This window comes from Typha latifolia, chromosome 8 (assembly GCF_019914945.1).
Source record: "Typha latifolia isolate L0001 chromosome 8, TyphaL0001v2, whole genome shotgun sequence".
Lineage (NCBI taxonomy): Eukaryota > Viridiplantae > Streptophyta > Magnoliopsida > Poales > Typhaceae > Typha > Typha latifolia.
In genome coordinates, this window is record NC_133093.1 from 11,335,992 (window position 1) to 11,361,448 (window position 25,457).

Consider the following 25,457-nt stretch of genomic DNA (forward strand, 5'->3'; position numbering starts at 1 on the left):
AACCTTTATAATAAAAGAAAATTAACGAGGTGCATATCTAGTCAGGGCATCACCACCTTTTAAGTTTTCCAGGTGAGTGAAACAAATAAGATGTCATAGATTTTTCTCAATCATCTTTCTAAAGATAATCATCTTTTAGTACACAATCTAAGAGAATAAATAAAATAGGGAAACAGGAAGTACATAAAACACAAAGCACAGAGAGAAACAAAAAGGTAAAAGAACATATGAGCATCAATTATACATCGTTCCTATTTAAGGGTGAGCTCAAGCTTTGGACGGTTGGGTTGAGGCTCCACCACTTCCATGTGGATCTTTACAGACTGCAAGATACCATAAGTGATGTTTGTTCCTGCCTTAGTGACTTTCTGATGTGCCTCATCTACAACCCAATCACTTCCTTTTTCTCCCCTTGGCACCAAGTAGACAGGTCCTTCTATGCCAAACCTGGAAAACACAACAGGAATTCAGCAATAGGAACACGACCAAGTTTACCAACTACTGGATGCTTCTCAACAGCGGCATGACATAGTACCTACCCACAGCAAACGGTGAACTGGTTTATAAGACAATATACTACTAGATGTTATCTAGTATAAGGTGTGCATCCCATAAACATCTAGTATAAGGTGTGCATCCCATAAACGGCCAAAATAACATAAAGAACCAAGCAACCAAGTCATTATCAGGTGAAAAGATTTAGGGCTTCTTCTACATATAATGCAGCTCCTTTATGATCTCGATAGTAAAAGAAAAAGAACATACTTGGGAACGAAAACTATGAAACCATTGGCTTTGACCTTCAATATTCTAGCTTCAGTATCAGTTGGCCTGCAACAGACAAATGCAGTCTATATTTCAGATCTACTAGTAGAAACAAAAAGAGATATATTCTGCTATTCTTCCTCTTTACTTCTCTGGTGATCCGTAGCAACCACAGGTCACCCAGAATCGGTTTCTACACAGGAACCCACAACATTACCTTTTCCTGAAATATATCAGTGTGTGCAGCTCAACCGATGCACGGCTTGCCATCTGAGCATTGCGGTGTCGATAATTTAAATCTGACAAGAACAAAAATCATTCCAAGGATGGAGACAACAATCAAATTTCTGATGGAAGAAAATTTTAATTAGTCTTACTGTCAGCAATGCTTGTAAGTTGTGGACCGTCTTGAAAAACCGGTGGAAGCTTTGCAATACCTAAAGCTGCAGCTAGCAATCTGTGAACAACAACATCTACCAGAAAGAAACAAGCACATCAGATCAAATATATCTACTAATTTCACTACTAAAAGTTGCTTAGTTTTCGCTTTTCAAACAACTTAAATAGAGAGAGAGAGGCCACAAGTTTAGCATATAGAGTGGAATTAAATAATAGATGAATCCTTGATTTTCAGAATTGGATAGATCACATAATACAAAATTGGGTCTTCAGACAGCAGACCCTGCACTGAATATACTATAACAGATGTGGTTAAGATGAATGACTTGGTGCTCAGTCAATCTATCTTGAAATGCATAATGATCAACCATGGAGAAAATCAATAGCAGAGATATCAATAGCTGGAGAAAATCAACCATCAGATGACTTCCATGAATAAAAGACTATACATGAACAGGTACTCCACTGCCTAAAGAGTAGTCCTATCTGACTGATTTGAATTTCCAGTTGATTTAGATTTTGTCTCTCGACATGCTGGGCACTAGGATAATTTAGCAATTTATGACACTTTGCCACATGGACATTCAAATCCTGAGAATCAGCAATGAATTTCTTCCTTTGGCACTATTTTTTTTTACAAAAAAAAGCTAATGCCTACAGAATATTGATCAAAGTCATATATTCACTAATCAACCTCATTTATGTTAATCTAGTTCTGCTAAAATATTCATCTACATATGGATAAGCAAAATGCTGAAATAAAGGTATGTACCCATGTAAGATGCTATTGTTCAATGATGGATTATTGGTGACAAAGTTACTTGATGTCAAATATCCAAGTAAAACAGTTAAAAAGAAAAACAAAGTACAATGTAGAAAAGAGTTAATAATTTGTACTGTCAGTGCACAACAGCAATTGCAGATGCTCTTCAACAAAGAAAAAGCTTAGTCAGACTTTGAACCCTCAATAAGGAAACACAGTTACTGTTGATCGAAGGCAACAAATCAACCACATTAATTGTCATAATTAATTTTAGGATTTTTACATAATTGTCACTGAAAACTTTTGATATATCATAATTGTCATTACATTCTTTAAAATATCATAATTGCCATCGAAATCACTCAGTTTTTTTTCAAAAATGTCATTCCATTAGTTAAATATAAGTAATTATAATTAAAAGACAACTAAGGTCCAAAAAAAGACTATTTCAGTAATTTGCCTTTGCATAAATTATTAAAAATAGTTTAAAAACTAATCCAATATTACACCCAACACTATAATGCAACGAAGTATATTTAATTTTATGTGAGAAATAACTCATTCTTAGATATTTTACACAAATTAAAAAGGGGGCATTTATGTGTTTTGTTAATTTTAATAATAATCTGTTAGAGATATCCTGTTAAAAATTAATTATCATGACAATTATGAAAGGATAAAAAGTTTTTAGGGGTAATTTGATTCTAATATTTTAAAGAATATAGTGATAATTATGATATTTAAAAAAATTTAGTGACAATTATAATATTTGAAAAGTTGTCAGTGGCAATTATGTAAAGATCCCATTAATTTTATGTAATCAACAGATAAGTTAGCTTAATAGATAAACAATTTTAACATATTTTTATATAAAAATTTGGTGAGTAATATATTTTTTAGTTTATTCTAATGCTGGTGATAAACTTAGTTTGAATGCTTTAGAAGTAAACAAGGACTAACGCCCTAACTAGCTTTATCTTTATAACTTGGTGAAAGAAAAATGTGCTATATTAGTACCATGAAGCACATCTTACCTGAACTCCATGTGCATGTATTACTCATTCCCTTCTTACCCATAGCCTTATTGGTCGATAAGCCAAGAAAAAAGAAAGGGCAGATGCAAGAACGGAAAACTATTGTATCATGTGTAACTTTGCCTTTTATAATAGATGCCAATGAGAGTAAACTGACCAGCATATCTGCGAATAGGAGAAGTAAAATGAGTATACAAAAGCGCCGCAAGACCATAATGGTAATACTCAGAAGGGCCTAAATCTCCACTGCAGAAGTAAACCGCCTGTATTCCAACACAAAGTCATGTTAAAACTCCTAACTCAATTCAAATATCTAGCAGCAAAACCATTTATCATACTCCAGTTAATTTACCTGTGTCATGCATCTGGTTGCCATAATCCTGATTAGCTTATTAAAGTATGGATCATCATTCTGCACAAGAGCCAAGTGCCTCAGAAATTACTCAACTACATGATGCATTAATTTACAAAGAATGCCGATCAAATCTTGTAAGAACTTAGACAGGCTAAGACAGATCAGTTTACATAGAGATCAAAATGCATGCATACCACTGCACGATCAAGTGAATCAGCTAATGCTTTTGAAGATGATGTATCCAAATCTAAGCCAACAGCAGCTGCAGTACGCAATAAAGGTTCAAGCATCTCCTTAGTTGGGCTTGGATGGCGCCTGATTTCATCATCAAAACCAACAAAATTTCAACAGTAACAAAATGTTGAAAAGGATTAAAAGAAGCACATAATATATGTAACTATTATGACAATGTTATGGCAGAGTACATATTGTAAAATTCAAAGCTTTTTACATAATCTTGAAAGCTATCATGAACATATCCAACATGGCACATAATAGTATAATACAACACTATCTCCAAAGTTCTTTTTTCTAAATTTTCACAGGTCTGAAGGGAAAAAGTTGACCAAAATAATAAGTGAGAGACAAACAACTAAACGAGAGATCCTTAAAACACAGAAATCGCCATTTAGTAGAATTGGGCAATTATCACGTTACGAAGAGGGATTACAAAGTACACATGCCTTAAAAATAAGAATGCAATGAGTAAATCGACATGTGCAGTCCTGTTCCGTGCCATTCTTAGTCTACTATAATTAAACTAAAACCAAGAGGTCAGTATATACTATATATAAATCAACCCATCAGATGGACAAAGACTACTACGAGGACCATAAGTTCATCATATAATCAGCTACACGCTATGAGAGGTACAAGGATGAAATTCTTTTAATAACCTTAGTAAGGAGCACAAAGGAAAATCTTTCAAAATCTTTTCTGCAACTGAAACATTGGCAGCAAGCATGAACTCCTCGATCATCTGATTTGCCTCTCGAATTTGATACATCCCTACAGAAAGAATATAATCAAACAATACTTTTTCATGACTCAACAAAAATGTGATGTTATATACTCCACCATGTACCTATATCTAAAGGGTCATGAGTTTCAGTATCAATTTGAAATTTGACTTCTGCTGAAGCAAGAGTAAGAGCTCCTCTGTCAATACGCCGCTGTCTCATTATCTGGATAAACAAAAGTAAGATAATCAAAAGAATTATGGTGGTTAGATCACAGCTAAAGCATTATACTAGGTAAGCTAACCTTTGCTAACGAATTCAAATTCCTTAGGTCAATAGTTAGTGGATCCATCAAGCGACTGCAAGTTGTAAAAATACATTAACAAATCTAAGAGTGTGAACAATCTGAATATGAAAAGAAACTGTCAACAGCCAGAGATAATAGCAGATAGAAAGATGGTACAACTGATCTGCTTCAGCTAAAGTAAAGCTAGGAATTCTCATTGAAGATTCTCCAATAAAGGCTCTTAAGCCAATATGATCATTCAACATCCGACGTCCAAATGAAGAAGTAAAAGAAAGCAACACAGAATCATCTCTGCACACAAAAAATGTCCAAGTACTTGAAGAAACTGGAAAAAGTAAGGTAATAAGGCACCTATCGTCCATCCTTGCTTGAGCTTCAACATAAGACAATGCAGCACAGGACTTGATAACACTCTTCGTGTATCTTGTAGATATAATATCTGCTTCAGGTGTCATTTCCTGCAGCAATTTAGATGAAAGAGTTGGTGAAACATACCATATAACAAAAGCTACCAATCAAGCTAAACATTACCATATGACAAAAGCAACCAATCAAGCTAGTTCAAGCAAGTTTTTTACCATTCTCTGTCAGTATGCAAACTACCATGACAACAGAAACAACACTTTCCATCACTATCAATGTCATATAACCAAATGCTCTTTGGTAAAACTAAAAGGCTATGCCACACCTGGAGTGACAACTTCAATGGCAGTTTTATACTCCAAGCAGGCTACGTGCTTTCTCTGTAAGCAAGGGTGTCCAAACACATGGCAAGTGCCTTGACAAGTCAAAAATCAAATATTCAGATATTAATGCTCCTTTTCACAGGTTAGCTTTGCCTCACTAGTGTGCACTGGATGTAACTGTTTTTATGTATGGTGAATTTCTAGCATATGCACTTATGTTATTATGTACTCTTCAGAATGTCTATTGCTTCATGTTACTACCTTGAAATATTCTAGTCATCTTCTAGTTGAAATTTGTAAGTGATTATGCTGTAATAAGCTATTAAAGCAAACATAGTCAAAGCAAGTGCTTCTTCAGAAATATATTACTGCATTTATGTCTCCATTCATATTATAAACCAAACATGATCAAGCATGGCGATTCTGGCCAATGTCACATCTGATCAACCTTAAAACACGTAAAAGGACCTACAAAGATCTTACCATATTATCATTTTGATTGTTCCTTAAATTCTTTTCAGCGTGTTGATATTGCCTAACTAGAACTTTCATCTTCTCTTTTTTTCCAGTGTAACCTTTTTTTTCCTTTGACTTGATCCCAAGCCTCAATAGAGGAGGATTCTCTTAGGGAGCTTGACAACCGCCACATCATAACTTTGTCAAGAAAACTATGAAATTAGATCTTTACTCAAAGGACTGCTTTCACTTTGAAGTCTGAACCCATTTGATAGCGTAGAATGATGTCCAATAATGTTTCTTAGATTATTATTTGCACCTTTCTTCTCTTTGGGACTTTCCTATCCATAGAAATCCCAAATCTTATTGGAACAGACTCTCACAGGACGAACCAAACATGTAGAGTTTAAAGCTTTAGGCAAAAGTAATATTTAACACGTATAGCTTCCAATTTATGAACTAAACAATCTTAGGCTATGGCGCTATGCTATCAACAAATAAGATAAAAATTCTACTTCTACATGAAGATATATATCAACTTGCAGTCGAATCATTGTATACTAAAGATGACACAAACTAGTCACATACTGCAAAGGCACTTACCCAAATGACGGAGAATGCCAGTCTCTCAACATCAGAACGAAGAGAACAAATGTCTGAGAAGAGAAAACTAAGTCAGACGTTGCATGTGACAATTCTTTGTTTTATCTACTGAGTAACATTTAGAGCATATTACAAGATATCAAAACCCAGTTTATCTTTTTAGCCAAAAAATTGGAGACTTTTCAGATGCCATCTGCATCTGAAATAAGTTGATAAGAAACAAAAAAAAAACAAAAAAAAAAAACAAAGAGAGAGAGAATACCTTCAGTCAGAGGTTTAGGGAGCATGTCAATCCGCCGATCAACAAGATAAACGGATGTACCTCTCTGTGCAGCCTCCTCATCAAGAGGCGTGCCAGGAAGAACAAAATTTGTGACATCAGCAATATCTGAATTTATTAAGGATATCTGAAGTCTTATCTCAACACAAACATCTACTTCTCTAGAGACAAAATGAGCAAAAGATGCATCATAAATTAGTACATCCAAACAAACATGCTCAAGCCAAAAACATTCTTTCTGAATTAATAACTCAAAACAATGAGAGAATACTAAGTTCTTATGAGAGTTAAATTTCTGAAATGCAAATACCATGAATTTCTAAACCCTGAAAATTGCTGAGAAATAGCTTATAACTAGTCTACATCTGCTGATGATAATGGGTTACATATATAAAAAAGAATTACTAACAAACAGACTAAAGCTCATGTTGACATCACTTTTTATGCCTCCAAATGATTGTCAGACAAGAACTTGAGTAGGCTACTGAATCTTATCTATCACTACAGTCAAGAAATTAGAAAAATTAAGAACACGGACAAACACAAGTGATATCTCAAACTTCTAGAAAGAGTAAGTGAGGCTGTTCCAGTGGAGCTTGCTAGTTCAACTTTACAGAGTCTGGCAGGTTGCACTTGAGGTGCATATAACAACTTAGGGTTCATGTTATGGAAACAAAACAAAAGAACAGGCAAATCTGTTAACTGTTCAATCTGATAGCAAGAGAAAAAAAAAGACATGCTAGATTATGTAATTATCTATAAAAAGCATGGTCAGCAACACCTCAAATTTCTAGAAAGTTGTTTGGCATCTAGAATATCCTGTCGTCTGATCAATTGTTGTACACAAGAGGAATATGGTAGCAGGAATGCAGAACGAGAAGATCAAGTTGATATAATGATCCACCATTCATATATGTTGGAAAGCTCTTCAAATAAATTAACTCATGCAAACTGACTATAGCAACCTAACTTTCCTAGAAAGATTGCTATGTCCCCTTCCCCCAAAACCTCCTACTCTTGCTTCCCTTTCCTTGTAGTTGCTCAATGCATTAGCCAAAATGCAGAAAGAGGAAACATGGTTTAGTGTCAGGAAAACTCTGAACTTGTAAATGGAACTTGTTAGCAAGCCTAGCATGTAGAAGTAGAAAATCAGGAACGAGAAAACAACCTCTGGTAATTTTCTTAGAATTGAACCAGTTGTGTCCATTTGAGAAGCGACAAATATCATACGAAGTAACAATATTTTGAAACACTGTGATCAAACAAATTTACATCAGGGTAAAAGAACTTAACATATGAAGGATACGAACTCCAACTTCGAAATCTCCATTTGGAAGAGAGGTGCAATGTAGTGCATCATCGATATCTCTGCAACCTGAAACAATCACCAGACCATAAGAACAAGCATCATAAGGGCATAGTCACATCAAGACCTATAACCATCATACCAGGAGGGTCCACACTAAAGACTCTTAAATGCCGCAAGTCCTGTCTATTAGGATTAGCCAAATCTTCAGATGATAATGTCCATGGTAAAGGTGGCAAGCAAGAGAGTACTTGTGCAGAAAATGGTCTTGAATTTATGTCATTCTCAATTAAAACCACCTGTTTCAAGAATAGAATTGTTGGGAGTAGCTTGTGTGCTTAATATTCTTCTCACAACATAAACGATACATGGCAAACAACAGTTTCTTATATTATTGTAACAAATATTCATGAGAACTTGCCTCAGTTTCAGTATCTTTATCGCCAATTTCTCCTATAGTTCGGACATAGTGTCCTGACGGATAGCGAGATAAACAATCCCAAGAATCAACCGCAACAATGATTCTTTTGTCTAGAAGATTCCCAAGTTGCCGTGTTTGAATCCGTATCTTAGGGATTCGACGATCTTTTGAGACAAAGAGGGCATGGGCTATGCCAGCATTACCTGCAGGCATAGGCATTGGCTCCAACGACCCACAGTAACTGTCGTAATGCAAGATTCATTAGAATTATGGCCAAAGGGATAATTACCAATCACTCAATAGAAGTAGACATTGGGTTCCTTCACCAGAAAATAATATAGCAATAAAGGATACATTGCATGATGTGTAAAATTTCATTTTTCATTATAACTATGGTGCATAATTACCGAGCAGTGATGTGTAAAATATAATTTTCAGCATGAAATTACTTATTAGAAAAAAGAGAGGGAAAAGGCAAATTAAAAACATCATAAGCACAATCTTACACTTTTTTCCTATCAACTTACGAGTTCCAATTGCGCTTGATGATACCAACAACACGCCCAGCTGGACGACTTGAAATAGGACCAGCAGATCCAGTAGTAGGTTGTACCAAGTTTTTGTTTCTCGGGGCATCATCAGCGCTACTCGGAGCCAAATGAACATCTTCTTCCTCGTCATCCTCTAAAAGAAAGGCAATGAATTCAGGTGTGCAATATACAAATGTTTAGTATCAAATCTGGAGAAACATACCATCATCAGCAACGATCAAGGACTTCCCCTCGTGCCATTTATCTTGAGGCAAGAGCTCCACAGCAACTATATCTCCATCAAAGGCTCTATTCATGTTAGAGCGGCCATAGATGACTATTTCATCGCCAATGCTCTCACTTCCCACATAACCCTCAAATGGATTATAACGATTAACTCGGAGCTTCCCTTGATGGTAAATACCATGAAGCAAACCAGACGTAATTTCCGACATAGGTTTGTGCTGTAACATACAATAAAAAAAACAAATTATAGAAAATGACGCTGCCCTGCACTAAAGTAAAATGGTAGAAAGCAATACCTCACTATAGATTATTTTCTTCTTGGATGGTCTTATATCTTCAACTTCTTCCATATTAACATCCTCAGAAGTTGGAAGAACAACCAAGTCGAGCAAACCAGGCTGTGCAAGCGATCTCACATATGACTCAACTGGAACGACAAATATCTCACCAAATTTCAGAAGTTTGACAACATTATGAACAAAAGTAAGAAACAATTTTTTTTATCAATCAGGCAGAGGTATCAATGTCAAGGAAAAACCTGTCTCCACAGAAAGACCCTCCTCAATTGCTTTCCGCTTATTCTCTTTGTCATTTGTGATGAGTAGAACTTTTGTGCTTCCACCCAAATGGCTTTGGTACCAACGAGCAGCTACTCGAATTGCTGAACTAAAGATTTACAGTTTTTAGCATGAAATACTTACATTGACACTTTTACAACAAGTTAAGTGAAAGAATGGTGACAAAGAGAAGTATATCCAATATAAGCATATGATATGCACATTAAATATTTAATGTGATCAAGAGTATGAAAATCAAGCATCCCAAAAGATCTAGTCAAGGAGATAATATATTTCTTAACATGGATGAAAGGATGTAGATGGATGAAGATACTACATATCAGGAAAGATGACCCCATACATGAGTCAGACACTCAGACAATCTTTTTGGTGAATTCAACTCCTCCAATTGTGGATATTTAGAATTTTGAATGAAGCCATCTTTGTATGACTGTTTAAATGATTCTTCTACAATATTCAAGTAATTTTCAGACACCAGATCTTAACTAATCTTTTTACATTGTATATATAAATATAATAATAGTTTATACAAAAATAGAGAAATGATTAGTTAACTAAATACCTCTGTCATTCCGGTCATTTGGGCTTTCTCCAACCATCTCTTTGACATAGGTATCCCTGTTTTACGTTTTATGAAAAAAAAAAAAAAACAGTCAACTTTTCAAAAGCTGTCTCACCAACAACCACAATGAACTGCTAACTGATGACAAGAAAAAAAAATCCTCAAATGTCTACAAGCATCGCATCCATTTGTAACAAACATCCGCTCAAACCTGACAACTATGCAAGAAATTATAGAGCAAAGAAATCCTGGAATGCTCAACGGCACTTTGTGTACAAATATCGTAATAAGCATAACAGAACAAGAAGCTTCTTTTTCTAGTTACACGAACATACCAGAAAATGAAAGAAAGAAAGAAAGAAAAAGAACCGACCTGTGGTGCTCGTTGGAGAAGACAAAGAATTTCCTCGCGGAATTGGTGCAGAGTGTCTTAATTCTATTGTAGACCGACAGGTTCTTGTTCCTCACTTCTTCCAACACTACCGAGAAAACCACGACGTCATCTATCGCGGGATTCTCCAACAAATCGATCTAATAACAACAGCGTCAGCAACCCAAAAAAAAAAAAAAAGTCTGAATTCAAGAAAATAAACAATAGGAGGAGACCCAACCTGGTGAAGGACGACATTGGTGTCGACGATGAGAATGGTGGAAGCGGAGGAGCTGAGGCGCGCTGCAGAGGTGTCGCATACGGTGCAAGACTGGAAACCGCAGTAGATATCATCCCGCAAGTAGTGTTCCCTGACGACCTAGGAGATGAAGGAACAGGAAGGTGAAGAGCAGAAGGGAGGAGCCAAGAACGGAGAGCTAGGGTTAGGGTTTAAGAGGGCATAAGGTGAGAGAGAAGGAGACGGACCTTCACGACTCGGCCTTGCTTCGTCTTCTTGACGAAAGATTTGCTCTGCAACATCTTTCTTGAATTCTTGCGGCCTTCTCCGGAGCTCCGATATGCGACGGAAGCGGCAGTGGAAATGGGGACTTATAAATAGGTTTGCGCGTGCCGCACACGTGACTAAATGAGTAGATCCGACCGGAACGGGAACCTAACCTAACTTAGCTTAAACCATGACCCGGGTTGACCATATTTAGATGTTGATCTTCACCTAGATCATAGTAATATAATCCTTTTTTGCAACAAAAAAAAAAAGAATATGTTTTTTTTTTGTATCAATTTTCTATAGCTTCTAAATAAAACTTTCATCCACTGACAATACTTCGAATCACTTGGCCTAGTTCGACATTTTTTTTAAAGGGATAGTTACACACTCTGTTGGCCCTTTTCTTATGCATCTTCTTATTTATTTGAGAAATTTGCAAAAAAGAAACCCTACATTATGTGGTCTTTTATTAAGAATATTCAGAAAAGTCTTCGAGTTAATTTAACCTCATATTAGTTTAAGAAAATAAGAATATTTTGTTTTATTTTAATTGATATTTTTAAAATTCTAAAATTAATACTTAATATTTTATTTGACACTTTCTAGGTAATAAGATAGTAGGGCTAACTTTGAAATTTTAAAAACATTAATCTAAATAAAACAGAATAATCTTGTTTTATTAAGCTAATATGAGGTTTAATTAATTAGGGGCTTTTTCGAAATAATTTTATAACAGAAAAAGGGTTTTTTTAGAAAAAGCAATAAAGTAGGGCTCAAATCATAAAATACCCATAATATAGGGGTTTTTTTTACAAATTTCCCTATTTATTTTCATGTTTTGGTGCATATTGGTCTCTTAAACTAGAAAAGATGTCTCATTCTGCAGTGATATTCACCAAAAACAAATCAAATGATCATTTTAATCTCAATTTTATTTTCTTTCGTTCCTCTAAAATAAATAAATAAAAGTGTATAAACTTAATCACGTGACATTCACATGTTATTTTTGAACGAATAATAAATGGAATTGACATTTCAAAAAGGTTTTCATAAGTTAAGAAGGTTAATGTTATAATAAAGAAATTATGCAAATTAACCGATCTATATGAAAATAGACATCCGATTAGAAGATTTAGGGTAATTATTATGTTTTATTTACTGGAGTAATAAGTAATAATTATGTATAGAACCAACTCCTCTACAAACAGTGATTCAATACTAACTAATTAGTTATTAACAATAATTTTTATATGTTGATAAATTAAAAGGTATATAAGATATTTTACATATATGAATAGATTAATCGATAAAAAATTAAAATTTAAGTATTTTCTTATTATTTATTTTTATAACTGTTTGCTTAACAATAAAAACGTTTACTAATTTATTATTATTTTTATAAAAAAATGAATAGGTTAGAGAGTGAAATAAAATACAACTAATTTACCCTTATAATTAAAAAAATTGACCAGTACTTTCGGTTCATATACTTTCGATTAATTTTATTTAATATTATTTAATTTTAACTGTTCAATTAGGAGAGAGAAATTAATAATTATTATTAAATTATTTATCAATTTAGTTCCCCGGTTTAAAAACTTTATGTACATCGTAACAAGAATGGAGAAGCACAGGATCCTCCAGCTTCCATCAGTCATCCAACACTAATAAGTAGCTCAACCATCTTTATCGAGTACTTGCAGCCTCACACGTAATAGCATCTCAATCTTATTCTACAGAAAGCTAAGCATGCTTTTGGCGAATATCACGTAGAGGAGAGAAGGGCTAAGGAACGAGTGGTTCCAGCTCACATAATCTTCTTCTTGTCCCAACCTGTGGTTTATGGATATAGAAAGAATGGGTGATGCTAATAGCCTAATAACTTTTATCCAAAAAAAAAAAAAAAAAACTCTACGACATGGAACTAGTGGATTGAGTACTGGACTTGGGTCCAATTAATAGAACTATATAACTATATATGCCTTGCCCTTTGAGAAGCTAACTGTTTGTTTAGTTGCAGCAATGGCCACCCATGCAGCTCTAGCCTCCCCCAGGATTCCTTCCAATGCCGGGATCCGTTCCAAGGCCACCCCATGCTTCACTAAGGTATCCCTCTTTAGATCTCTGTCTCATCTTGGTCATTAGAATGGCATTTACGGTCCTTTGCAAGAGGCTGATGGTAATTTGCCTTTGAAACAGAGGCTTGAAGTTGCTGAGTTCTCAGGTCTCAGGTCAAGTTCTTGCATAACCTTTGCAACAAATGGGAGGGAGGCATCATTCTCTGATGTGATTGCTGCACAGTTGACATCCAAGGTAAGGTCCTTCAGAAATCTATGCATTCTTTGTTGTCTAACTACTATCTGATCTTATCTGAATAAGTGCAATTTATTGTTGGTTGTCTTAAAACTTTGTATTCTGCAATCTGCGAAAGCTTCTAGTTTTTGCTTGTGAGCAAAGCCATCTCCAATCATCCATTAGACAAACTGAATAGAATTATACTGAGCTATCATATCTTCATAGTGTTTTACTACTTCTTGTGTAATATTGATGCTTTGAATTCTGTTTTCTTTGTGTCAGACTACAGGAGCAAACCCTGTGAGAGGGGAAACTGTTGCAAAGCTTAAGGTGGCAATCAATGGATTTGGAAGGATAGGCAGGAACTTCCTCCGGTGCTGGCATGGCCGAAAGGACTCCCCCCTCGAGGTCGTGGTGGTGAACGACAGCGGCGGTGTTAAGAATGTATGTAAAAAATGCTATTCATTTGATTTTAAGAGAGAAAGTAGACTGTATATCTCTTCTTCTCAAAACGAATGATAGATGTAGAGATTAAATTTGTGGAAAGTTTGTAACTGTACTGGTCTAACGTAAATTTTTTACATCCCAAAAATATGTGGATTCGTATCAATATTTCAAATCATACACATATGCAGATAAGGTTATATGTGTACTCAGGTTGATTTCGACATTGAATTTGTTTTTATCTTCTTTGGATTCAGAAACAATGATTAAGAGGATGTCTCTGGATTGCAGGCATCTCACCTTCTTAAATATGACTCAATGCTGGGAACCTTCAAGGCAGATGTGAAGGTTGTCGACAACGAAACCATTAGCGTCGACGGTAAGCTGATCAAGGTCGTCTCGAACAGGGATCCTCTTAAACTTCCATGGGCTGAACTCGGCATAGACATCGTTATCGAAGTATGTCGTCGCCGTACTCCATTATCGAGCTTTTAATCATCTGCGGTTAGAGATGAAACAGAATAAATTTATTAACTTTGAACTGTTTGATGAAGGGTACTGGAGTGTTTGTTGATGGCCCAGGTGCAGGAAAGCACATCCAAGCTGGAGCTAAGAAGGTTGTAATTACTGCACCAGCCAAAGGCGCCGACATACCTACCTATGTTGTCGGAGTGAATGAAGGCGACTACAGCCATGAGGTGGCAAACATAATCAGGTGATTGTTTTCGTTAATTTCTTCATTTCATCTATTACATCCATCTGTAGCTCTGAGTTCTAACTGTCTATTTTACCTACTAAATTTCATGGATTTGATCACCTGCAGCAATGCATCTTGCACAACCAATTGCTTGGCTCCTTTTGTGAAAGTCATGGATGAAGAGTTTGGTGAGTATTCTTTAGTTTGATGACAACCTCAAACGAAACGAGCTCTGTTTGATTCCTTTTAAATGTTTTGTGTAGGAATTGTCAAGGGAACGATGACAACAACTCATTCTTACACTGGGGATCAGGTTTATTTTTTGTACAATGATGTTCTCTTGAAACGCTTAGAAGTTATCAAGTTAGATCTAAGCTTTTCATGCATTCCTATAATAAAATTTCTTCTTGGCCATATCCCCAGAGATTGTTAGATGCATCACACCGCGACTTGAGGCGGGCGAGAGCCGCAGCGCTGAACATAGTCCCTACAAGCACCGGCGCCGCAAAGGCCGTCTCTCTAGTGCTGCCCCAGCTCAAGGGAAAGCTCAACGGCATCGCGCTTCGCGTGCCGACGCCTAACGTCTCTGTGGTGGACCTGGTGGTGAATGTGGAGAAGAAGGGCCTGACGGCTGAGGACGTGAACGCCGCCTTCAGAAAGGCCGCAGACGGGCCGTTGAAGGGAATTCTTGCGGTCTGCGACGTCCCTCTGGTGTCGGTTGACTTCCGGTGCTCGGACGTCTCCTCGACCATAGACTCGTCCCTGTCAATGGTGATGGGAGATGATATGGTGAAGGTGGTGGCTTGGTACGACAATGAATGGGGATACAGGTGAGTAAGAGTTACTGTTCCATAGACTACTATTGAGCTGAAAGGTTACTGAAACTTTCTAAGAACACATATCAAACACTTAGTGCTTTTATCCTTTTTGCAGTCAACGAGTGGTAGATTTGACTCATTTAGTGGCAAGCAAGTGGCCCGGCATGCCTGCACAGGGAAGCGGAGATCCCCTGGAGGATTTCTGCAAGACAAACCCAGAGACAGTGGAATGCAAAGTATATGAAGCCTAAACTTCTGAGAAGATTGCTGAGTAAATATGTTTTGGTTTCTAATGTTCGTCAGAAGTTGTTCTTTCGGACTTCCTCTTGTCCTTTTTTGCTTGTCTAAACAATAAGTTTGACAATGCCAAAGAATATTGCAAGGATCAAACCATCAAAATGTATGGATTACTCAATTACTCCTTCAGTGGTTCTTGTCATGTCTAGGCCCCATAAATTACTAAGCATTTTCCCTTGGGATTACTTACCAGTTGCAAAAACAGGAGAAGAGTTGCATACATTTTACCTTCCTAAATTTCTGTAAAAAATATTTTATCTTCTTAAACTTTATTTTATATTACTGTGCATCTTTAAATTATTGATAATGACCTAACTTCCATTAAATAGCTATATATTCGGAAACAAAGTCGAAGATTATTAGTAAAAAATTGATTTTAATTGATACCAATTCATAAGATAAAATGACACCAATATTGTTAACTTTTGATGAAATTTTTAGAGGATTGCTACTCCTATAATGAGGTAAAACAATAAAGTTTACGCATAAAGTGACTTTTTATCCAAATGTAAATGAAAAAATATATGTGAAAGATTTTTATAACTAGACTCCTTAAATTATTACTCATTGTTATACAAACTTTTTTTCTGGCACATTAACTTTTTAATTATGAAAAATCTCTAAGATGTCATTTTCGTTAGTTATCCATTAAATATGAATATCATATGCTTAATTTTAAAATTTATAGGAATTATTTTGCATTTATTTTAGAAAAAAAATAGAGAGAGAAAGATTGAAGATAAAATAACCATTTGTTATTTGACAATGCGTGTAAAAAGAAATTGGTTGCACGTAAAACGAGTAATAGTTTAACGGATAACGGTCGGAAAAATTAGCGCGATTATCCATACGTTTAACGGGTAACTGTCGGAAAAATTATCTCACTACGTGCTACCAAAATAGCCATTTGCCGTGGGCCCGAACCTTCCCTCGTCGCAAAGCCACTCGAAGTTTCCCCCTTCCGACCGTTACCGTTGCCGAAGCAGAGCAGCAAAGAGGAGAGGAAAGAGCGCGAGGAAGGAAAGCGAAGCAAGGAGGGTCGAAAGCGAGGCATCTCCTTCCTTCTTCTTCTTCTTCTTCTTCTCTCCCAATCCATCCCCTTTGCCTTGCCGCTCGGGTTTTATCCTTCCCCCAATTTATATCCCATGTCTTCCTCAATCACAAACCCCTTTGCCTTCGATGAGTTCTCGATCGTTTCTATTGGTTCTCTTCCTTCTCGCGGGATTATTCTTCTCCGGCGTGCAAATCCCGTCAAAATCGGAGCTCGAGGAAGCGGGAGAGAGATGGGGGAGCTCTCGTTTGCCTTCTCCGCTTCCTCTTCTACCCTCGGCTTTGTCCGTGCGCGCAAGGAAGAGCAAATTAGAGGCGGTATCGAGGAAGGGAAACTTCTTGACCGATCTGGTTCCCGTTGATGAGTTGAGCCGCTCCGTTGTGTCGTTTCCTGAATCTTTGGGTCGAAGTCCGGGGGCGAGATCTTTGCTGGAAGTTAATTCCGTGTAAGTATCTTATAGTAAGGTTAGAATCTATATCTAATTGGTGCTCATTTTAATCTATTGTTTAAAAGGTAAAAGATATTCTTACAGTAGCTCTACATTGTAACGAAAATTTGATTCTTTGCTGTTGCGAAGTTGCTTTTATATGCAAAATTGCATCTATGAAAGAGGAATCAAGTAATGAACTGATTAAGATTGACATAGTCGCTAGTCTTATCCTTAACTATGAAATATTATTCACACACAAAATGCGATATGGTCCATATGTTTGCAATCATAAGCTTCCAGGTAACTACTCAAAATGCTAGACTAACATCACGTCTCCTATTTCGTTTTTCCTTGATCAGAAGACCTGATACATTTCTTCGTGTTAATGATGATGGCATTATTGAATTGGTGGATAGCAAATCCCACACGACTCTCTGGGAACTTTCAACAGGTTACCCACTTTTATCTTTTTATCCAAGTGATTCTGAGTATTTGGTGTATCCTGGGTATGCGACGGATTCGGACCTATATGAGTTCATCAAAGGCTTTGGTTCCAGGGTATGTTTGCACATATCTTGGATAGGGAAAAAAAAGAGCTACTTCTCTTATTGCTCTGTCTCTTTTATTTGATTCATTGATGCTCTCTCTTTCTCTTCTCCCAGAAGCATGCCTTGACTATTGAGAAGTATGTTGCGAGAACTCCACATATAGAGGGTTCTGTAGTTACTGTTGGATCAAAGACTTCCACTATGTACACTGTTAATGCTGACAATGGTGAGCTAGTATGCAAGCATGATCCAGTTTCAAGTTCGACTGGCTCTAAGGTTCCGAGTGAAAACACAGCTCTTTCACCTAAATTTGAGATGGTAATAAGTTCTGAAGATGATAATTATTTAACTGTAATAAGGACAGACTATTCTCTCAGCTCTTCTGATCTAGGTAGGCATTTGTGGAATTTGACAAAATCATTTGTGGATGTTTATTATCACAAAAGGTTCAGGCTACAGGGGATTGGCAATAGGCTTGAGCCATCATTCCAATATCAAGGAAAAATTCCAGTTCACATCCAAAGCAAGGGTGATAAACAAAAGATTCCTCTAATTTATTCCCACAACAGCATCTCTATGAGAGAGAAAAACCAGGCTGTTATTCATCAAAATGAAATTCTTGAGGAATCTCTGTCATTAGAACCATATGCTGGAACCAACGAGTATTCGAGAATGTCTGAGAATATGGATGATTCTGTACTGGACAACAATGATGATGTTTATAGAAATGGTGACAATGAGTTCAATCCTGTGAATATGGTGGATGACTATCAAAGCAATTTGCTTTTGTCAGAGAACTCATTCAAACATGCAATTCGCACTGGACAGTATTTTACCAAGAGATCTGCTGAATTTATATATGGATCTTTTGCATGGTTAGTAATACCATTCTTCGTCATCCTTACTGCACTTCTTTATTTGCACCTCCGGGAGCCAGTCAAAGATGCCAAGCAATTGACAGAAGTCCCTAAGAAGAAGAAAGCTCGAAAAGCTGGAGAAGTCAAAGATGGTGTTGTTCTTAGGAGCGATACTAAGTTATCATCATCTGATATGGAGAACAGTGAAACTGACAAGCTTATGCATTCTCAAAATAATGAGAGGTATCCTTTTAAAAAATTTATGCAACCTAATGATGCTGGAGATGGTCGTTGGGTTGGGAAACTTTTTGTTTCAAATACTGAAATTGGTCGTGGGAGCAATGGTACAATTGTCTTTGAAGGGTTTTATGATGGTCGTCCAGTTGCTGTTAAACGTCTTTTGCGTGCTCATCATGATGTTGCTTTTAAAGAGATTCATAATCTTATTGCTTCTGACCATCATCCAAATATTGTACGATTCTATGGAGTGGAGCAGGATTTGGATTTCATTTATATCTCACTTGAAAGGTGCAGCTGCAGCCTAGCTGATCTGATTCAGCTATGCTCGTGTTTGCCTTTGCTTTCCACTTCTCCTGAAACTCCAACCCCAAACTCTGTAAGTGAGCGCAGAGTCCCCTGTAACTGTTTGGACAGTATTGGAAAGGATATCCAGTTGTGGAGAACTGATGGCCTTCCTTCAACCCAACTTTTAAAAGTGATGAGGTTAGTGAAGAGATGTTGCTGTACTATATCTGTCTTTTCCAAACTGTCATTAAATAGGTCGGCTAGTTGTTTCCATGCATATGACTACTTACTTTAGTGGTCAAATGACAAATGGAGATAAGTGCAGCAATAGTATTTGAACTACTATTAACGGAGAAAAGGGAGAGAGCCATACTCCGACTCCCCAGTTAAACATACATTTCTTTTGACCGTCTCTTCTAATTGGTTTATTCGATATCTGGATTGCATATGGTGTTTCCTCATTTCCTTTTTCCTTTCTTATACAGAGATGTGGTTTCAGGTCTTGCACATTTGCATGAACTTGGAATTATACATCGCGATTTAAAGCCTCAGAATGTGTTAATTACCAATGAAGGGTCTATTAAGGCAAAGGTTTCTGATATGGGTATCAGTAAACGCCTCCTAGAGGACATGTCTTCCTTAAGCCACCATGCCACTGGTAAGAAATATAAGAATCCTTTTGTTTGAGCTGTCAGTGTCATATCTGTTGCTGAAATATTGCTGTCTCAGAATAGTAATGAAACAAGTGCAAGCTTATAATTATGTGTTGTAGGATGTGGTAGCTCTGGTTGGCAAGCACCTGAGCAGCTTCTTCATGGGCGTCAGACTCGTGCATTGGACTTGTTCAGTTTGGGGTGCATTCTTTTCTATTGTATCACTAAAGGTGGACATCCATTTGGTAGTTATTTTAATCGGGACTTGAACATTATCGAGAGCCGTTTTGATCTCTTTTGCGTGGATCATATACCTGAAGCTGTAGATCTTCTTTCTCAATTGTTTGACCCTGACCCTCAGATAAGGTTATGGTGGCTCTAATTCTCGTATGCTTTCAGAAGCCTACTTAGTCATTCTTTTTTCCCCTACAGTTTCCATCTAACTTTGTCTAAGATGAATATTTTTTTTTACCAGACCAAAGGCTGTAGAAGTACTCCATCACCCTCTCTTTTGGAGTTCTGAGATGCGACTTTCATTTCTTCGTGAGACAAGTGACAGGGTTGACAAATCAATCGAATCTGAACTCTTGAATGCTTTAGAACATGCTGCACCGCTTGCAATCGGAGGAAAATGGAATGAAAAGTTGGATGCTGCACTTCTTGCAGACACGAGTCGGTATAGAAAATATAACTTTCATTGCACACGCGACCTCCTACGGTTGATAAGAAATATATCAAATCATTACAGGGAACTTCCAAGTGAGCTTCAGGTTTGCATTATAACACTATACCTTCCCTTACAAGTTTTCCTCTTCCATTGAAGTCCATTAGAAAGATAATTGTACTTGAACTCAAAGAATTGTATAGCTCCATTCGTACTATAGTATATGATTCATATAGTGACTTCTATATAAAATGTTAGTCTTCAATGCCAGGTTAATGCGTGATCTTTGGAATGCTAGAATAATTGTTCAATAAGGACAACCTTACCTTGATAGAGGCATATCACAGGGTTCAGAATGATGGTTTTGTGAGAGGGCATCTTCTCTTCTGATGTGCACATACGATGAATCATTCTAACTTTTAGAAATCTAGATATGCATGATGTTGAGTTTCCATAACTATCTTTATCTTTTCTGAATCTAATGTTACAATTTACTTCTGCTATGATATCCAGGAAATTCTTGGGTCTCTACCTGAAGGATTTGATCGGTATTTCTCGAGCCGATTCCCAAAGCTGCTGATTGAAGTCTACAAAGTAATATCCAAATATTGCAGGGAAGAAGACTGTTTCACTAAATATTTCAAAAGCAGTTTACTCTAATTTCAAACTCTGCTCCAGAGTCCAAACCCGAGTACATGAACGTAACACTATATTAGCTAGCTGATCATTCATGGATGTAAATGTTATATGTATGTAACCATGTCAGTTCAACTGCTGCCATATAGAGCATGAATGTAAACTATACCTTAGAGATTTAGAGGCAATACCTTCATTGTCTTCATGCCCTTGTCTTCCACCTCATCCAATCTCCACTAGCATCTTCATATATATAAAAAAGGAAAATGTATTAAGATTTAAAAGCCCTTTCTGAGGCAAATAACTAAAGCAAAGAAAACAAACAACTCCCATCCCAGGTGTAGCTGAAGTTGAAGACCTCCCATGATTAGCCAATTAAGTAGAAAGGACAAGGATAAGAATAACAACATCCACTATCATAAGGATTAGAAATCAATGAACCAAATTTACGATCCAAAAGATGCTCTATAATTGGTACTACCAATTCATAAAAGTATCATTATTTTGTGACCACCTATCACCAGCAAAATCTCAACTACTCCTTTCCTTTTCCTTTCCACAATATTAAAGCTAAACTCGCTTTACAAAGTCCACTTTTTAAATCTCACATTTGCAATGAAGTATTGCCACTCATGTGGTAGGATTTTTGAATTCAAATCTATCGGTGATACCATTAGGTTTTGTTTGGTTTGAAGCTAAGCCCCAAATTTTATTGATTAGTCTTACTTTTTAAGTCTTAATTTTTTTAAAAGTAAACTTAATTAAATATAAAAATTATATTTAATTACTGAATTAGTTTAGAAGTTTCTTAACTAATTTAAGGAGATCCTTAATATCAAAGCAAACAAGGCCTAAAGTCTCAAGCTTCTTTTTTTTTTTTAATTTTTTCAGTATTTATTCTTATTTTCAAATAAATTGACATTTTTAGATTTGTTATTATGACCATCCTAGCACTCATCCCATCAAATAATCAAATATAAATGATTAATTACTACATCATCTTTGCATGCATCCTCTTTCTTATTGTCAAAAAGAAACCCTTTTATTTTACTAAGGAGTAAACTGAGTGAGCAACAACCCTCATTGTGATTGTAAGAATCGATAAGAAGAAGATTAATGAGCCATTGGGCCCCAATCTAATCGTGACAAATATTAATTATATCAATGGAAACCTTATCAATATAAGATTATAATTTTGGCGACCACATCATCGCCCACAACTACCCCCATCCTTTCCCCAAACAGGCCAAAGGACGTGGGAGCCACAAGAGGTAGGGATAGATCCGACGGCCGGGAATCGCCCGCCGCACCCTTTGATGACAAGGTCAACACCCCATCAGATAGCTAAGACGTCGACACGTTTCCTTTTCGATTAGCTGTGCGGCGACCGGGTGACCTCCTATTGCCGGTCATTGTCACCGTCGCTTCCATATATAGCAAAAGAAGGTTTCCCTTCGCCCTTTTCCTCTCGAAAAGCTGTGATCTATCTTCCTGCCCCTCCTTTCAGCGAATGTTTTGGGATTTCTTTCTTTTTTTCTGGGTAAATTTTTCCTCCTAAATCTCGGAGTAGTTGGAAATGCGCATTCTTTGCGCATCGACGGAATCTTGTTCTGCTACGGCAATGATCAACGGCTTCGCGGATTAGAAGTTCCTTTTTGTCCTTTTCCCCCTCTTTTTGAAAGGTGATTTGTTCTAGGGTTTTCCTTGGATCGTTAGGTGTAATGTTTGGATCTGTGGATTCGTTATCTTTGAACTAGAAATTTAGGATCTTGGTGAGCTTTGTCTAGATTTAGGTGGAATTGGTGGTCTGTTTGGTAGTATGTTTATCCTTAGTTTCTCTGACCCATTTGATCAAAGTTCTCGTAGAGATATTGGTCGTGTGGATGTTTCATATTTTCGATTCATGGGAAATGGAGGATATTGGCCTGTCCAAATCCATTGTTATCAGCTGTAGATTACTGTGATTCGGAGATTCTTTAGCTTTTTATCTTGCAAAGCATCGACTTTTCTATGATTCAATTGGCCTTAATATTTGGATAATTGTGTGTCTTTTGGAGCTTGTGGTGGTCTGCGGTTTGTGGATCTTTAGGAATCCATATGATGCATTTGGCATAAGTAGATTAGAACTTTTGAGGTGGCATTTAGCATAAATAGATCACAAGGATTGAGTTGTAAAAGAACCAAGTTTTTTATTTGTTTTGTTTTTCAAGCCAGCACTCATGTATCGTAGGGGAAGACGGCGGCATGCGCAGAATTCTTTCCTCATTTCTCAATGTTAGATAGCAGGTATAGAGGCGAGGAGAATGGATCTTCACTCATCGGTGAAGATCCTGAGACGCCGGATGGCATGAAGGACATCAAAGTTGGTAAACCCCCTCGGCACCTTTCTATGATCCGGCATTGCATGAGCAGTGCCCGCATTGTTGGATCGACTGATATAGTATGTACTCTTTAGTAATTATATTGTTGAATGTTCTTTCTGTATAGGAGCTTTAGTTTGAATCATTTTTTGTTGTGTAATCGATTTATTTTCTTGTTGTAGGATGTGGAGGTCAGGAGCCTGAGCTTGACGAATTCTCCAACTGAAGAACTATCAAGTTTCTTGCCTGTGTTCCGCTCTGGGAGCTGTTCGGAGATAGGGCCGAAAACGTTCATGGAAGATGAGCATGTCTGCATAGACAATTTAGTTGAGCATCTTGGAGCATCTGCAGGCTTCCCATCACCTGGTGCTTTTTATGGGGTGAGTCAACTCTCTCACCTTGGATTAAGTTTTATGTTTTATATGCTGATGATTCTCACCATGGCATCAAGGAATGGTTTGGTGTTTCTGTTGCATCAGTCATAGTCATGTGTTTCCCATAAATGTGTTGAGCCTTTTAATGGAAAACTGGGATTAAACTTTTCCATTCTCATGTCATGAATTCATGAATTGTGCAATAACTATGTCATGGTTTTAATTTGAAAGATTGATTTAGCAATATCATGACAACAGTTGTTCACGTGGACAGGTATTTGATGGCCATGGTGGTACAGATGCTGTGTCTTTTGTCCGAAAGAACATCCTCAAATTTATTATTGACGATTCTCATTTTCCCATGAGCGCGGAGAAGGCTCTAAAGAGTGCTTTTATGAAAGCTGATCATGCATTGGCTGATTCCCGTTCTCTTGACCGCTCTTCTGGAACCACAGCACTAGCAGCCCTTATTTTTGGAAGGTTGGTTCTGTTGCCGCTGCATACCATTACTTTTTACAGAAATTCTTTTCCTTCAAGAGATCAGCTGGAATTGAGATTTATGGAGAATAGCTATTCTGAACCATGATAGACTGATAGTTAATGTTAGTAGTTTCTAATATTTATAAGTGGCACTTATGCAATCACCTTGGGGACTTTTTTTTTTCATATTCCAGCAGTAGATTAGAAAACCAACTTGATAATGCAGGTGACTGCCGAGCTTGTTGGTTTAACTAATTTGTTATCCAAAATTCAAATTGCTTGTATTTCCTTGTGAGAATTTATTGTCCTGACTAACTTGGAACAATCCAATCTTCTTCACTATGCAGGATGTTGCTCATTGCCAATGCAGGTGACTGCCGAGCTGTCCTAGGGAAGCGTGGTCGAGCTGTTGAACTTTCCAGGGACCACAAGCCCAACTGCAAGAGTGAAAGAATTAGAATTGAGAAGCTAGGGGGCATAGTCTATGATGGTTATCTGAACGGTCAACTATCTGTAGCAAGGGCACTAGGCGATTGGCATATGAAGGGTGCCAAAGGTTCTGCCCATCCATTGATTGCAGAACCTGAGTTGCAGGAGATTGTACTCACTGAGGAAGATGAGTTCCTGATAATGGGCTGTGATGGTCTTTGGGATGTTATGAGCAGTCAATGTGCAGTGACAATGGCCAGAAAAGAGCTTATGATCCACAATGACCCTGAAAGGTGCTCAAGAGAGCTAGTCCGGGAGGCTCTAAAACGGAACACTTGCGACAATCTAACCGTGGTGGTCATCTGTTTCTCACCTGATCCGCCCCCTAGAATTGAAATCACTAGAACCCGAGTGCGAAGAAGCATTTCGCTAGAGGGACTGCATCTTCTTAAAGGGGCTCTTGACAGTAATGTCTGATGTAGGACTTCTAAATTTGTTGCGTCTCTTGCATTTTTTACAGCCTCATGATGTTTGGCTCTGCAATGGCCTCCTTTGAGAAATAAACCTAGTCTCTTTGAAATTTTGTTAGAGTGGTAGGCTAGTCTGTTAAATTTGAGATCAATTATTTGTATCGAAGGATTAATTGTTTCTTATGTAGCTCATAGCATAAGTCACTACAGAATTTGGATTATTTGGTCCTAATAACACAGGCTAAAACCTAGAACATGTCCGTTTTATCTGTTTTCTGCTGCAATTGGGGAACGCAGTCAG

At 37.1% G+C, this 25,457-nt stretch overlaps 4 protein-coding genes across 8 annotated transcripts; 3 read left to right on the top strand and 1 right to left on the bottom strand.

Moving 5' to 3' along the window:
• Positions 1–100: 100 nt before the first annotated feature.
• Positions 101–11,217, bottom strand: LOC140793568 (exosome complex exonuclease RRP44 homolog A). Its single transcript, XM_073145103.1, has 24 exons — positions 11,107–11,217; positions 10,862–10,999; positions 10,624–10,781; positions 10,251–10,306; positions 9,649–9,771; positions 9,407–9,537; positions 9,088–9,328; positions 8,862–9,018; positions 8,335–8,575; positions 8,056–8,212; positions 7,914–7,982; positions 6,590–6,715; positions 6,328–6,380; positions 4,934–5,040; positions 4,580–4,634; positions 4,401–4,500; positions 4,213–4,324; positions 3,511–3,631; positions 3,314–3,373; positions 3,119–3,224; positions 1,143–1,238; positions 983–1,064; positions 766–831; positions 101–447 (listed from the first exon to the last, which is right to left on the bottom strand). Exons 1-24 carry the CDS (start codon positions 11,158–11,160, stop codon positions 252–254), a joined length of 2,805 nt encoding a protein of 934 aa, XP_073001204.1. The 5' UTR covers positions 11,161–11,217; the 3' UTR covers positions 101–251.
• Positions 11,218–12,917: 1,700 nt separating this feature from the next.
• LOC140793252 (glyceraldehyde-3-phosphate dehydrogenase B, chloroplastic) lies at positions 12,918–15,808 on the top strand. The gene is made up of 9 exons (XM_073144625.1): positions 12,918–13,234; positions 13,328–13,441; positions 13,706–13,867; positions 14,159–14,326; positions 14,422–14,582; positions 14,691–14,752; positions 14,828–14,877; positions 14,988–15,394; positions 15,498–15,808. Exons 1-9 carry the CDS (start codon positions 13,151–13,153, stop codon positions 15,631–15,633), a joined length of 1,344 nt encoding a protein of 447 aa, XP_073000726.1. The 5' UTR covers positions 12,918–13,150; the 3' UTR covers positions 15,634–15,808.
• A 794-nt stretch (positions 15,809–16,602) lies between these two features.
• On the top strand, positions 16,603–21,231 carry LOC140793332 (serine/threonine-protein kinase/endoribonuclease IRE1). 2 transcript variants are annotated; one of them, XM_073144749.1, is made up of 7 exons: positions 16,605–17,175; positions 17,520–17,718; positions 17,823–19,288; positions 19,576–19,748; positions 19,863–20,109; positions 20,219–20,513; positions 20,921–21,231. In XM_073144749.1, exons 1-7 carry the CDS (start codon positions 16,859–16,861, stop codon positions 21,065–21,067), a joined length of 2,844 nt encoding a protein of 947 aa, XP_073000850.1. In that variant the 5' UTR covers positions 16,605–16,858; the 3' UTR covers positions 21,068–21,231. The 2 variants fall into 2 exon arrangements, with proteins under 2 accessions (XP_073000851.1, XP_073000850.1); XM_073144750.1 differs by lacking the exon at positions 20,921–21,231 and having other exon boundaries at positions 16,603–17,175; positions 19,863–20,130; positions 20,219–20,356.
• A 1,277-nt stretch (positions 21,232–22,508) lies between these two features.
• Positions 22,509–25,368, top strand: LOC140794299 (probable protein phosphatase 2C 27). Of its 4 annotated transcripts, none has more exons than XM_073146278.1 (5): positions 22,509–22,725; positions 23,254–23,483; positions 23,586–23,783; positions 24,052–24,257; positions 24,605–25,368. In XM_073146278.1, the coding sequence occupies exons 2-5, from the start codon at positions 23,316–23,318 to the stop codon at positions 25,161–25,163; spliced, it is 1,131 nt and encodes a 376-aa protein (XP_073002379.1). In that variant the 5' UTR covers positions 22,509–22,725; positions 23,254–23,315; the 3' UTR covers positions 25,164–25,368. The 4 variants fall into 4 exon arrangements, with proteins under 4 accessions (XP_073002379.1, XP_073002382.1, XP_073002380.1 ...); XM_073146281.1 differs by having other exon boundaries at positions 23,330–23,483; XM_073146279.1 differs by having other exon boundaries at positions 22,517–22,725; positions 23,258–23,483.
• Positions 25,369–25,457: the final 89 nt, after the last annotated feature.

Excerpts from the sequence above, each read along its gene's own strand:
- LOC140794299 (XM_073146278.1), top strand. The coding sequence starts at position 23,316 with ATGTTAGATAGCAGGTATAGAGGCGAGGAGAATGGATCTTCACTCATC. Across the intron at positions 23,484-23,585 it reads TTGTTGGATCGACTGATATA|GATGTGGAGGTCAGGAGCCT; the intron begins GTATGTACTCTT and ends TTCTTGTTGTAG. Across the intron at positions 23,784-24,051 it reads CACCTGGTGCTTTTTATGGG|GTATTTGATGGCCATGGTGG; the intron begins GTGAGTCAACTC and ends TCACGTGGACAG.
- LOC140793252 (XM_073144625.1), top strand. The coding sequence starts at position 13,151 with ATGGCCACCCATGCAGCTCTAGCCTCCCCCAGGATTCCTTCCAATGCC. Across the intron at positions 13,868-14,158 it reads ACAGCGGCGGTGTTAAGAAT|GCATCTCACCTTCTTAAATA; the intron begins GTATGTAAAAAA and ends TCTGGATTGCAG. Across the intron at positions 14,878-14,987 it reads ATTCTTACACTGGGGATCAG|AGATTGTTAGATGCATCACA; the intron begins GTTTATTTTTTG and ends CCATATCCCCAG.
- LOC140793332 (XM_073144749.1), top strand. The coding sequence starts at position 16,859 with ATGAGTTCTCGATCGTTTCTATTGGTTCTCTTCCTTCTCGCGGGATTA. Across the intron at positions 19,289-19,575 it reads CAACTTTTAAAAGTGATGAG|AGATGTGGTTTCAGGTCTTG; the intron begins GTTAGTGAAGAG and ends TTTCTTATACAG. Across the intron at positions 19,749-19,862 it reads CTTAAGCCACCATGCCACTG|GATGTGGTAGCTCTGGTTGG; the intron begins GTAAGAAATATA and ends TATGTGTTGTAG.
- LOC140793568 (XM_073145103.1), bottom strand. The coding sequence starts at position 11,160 with ATGTTGCAGAGCAAATCTTTCGTCAAGAAGACGAAGCAAGGCCGAGTC. Across the intron at positions 9,329-9,406 it reads AGAAAATAATCTATAGTGAG|CACAAACCTATGTCGGAAAT; the intron begins GTATTGCTTTCT and ends TGTATGTTACAG. Across the intron at positions 9,019-9,087 it reads CTTGATCGTTGCTGATGATG|AGGATGACGAGGAAGAAGAT; the intron begins GTATGTTTCTCC and ends CCTTTCTTTTAG.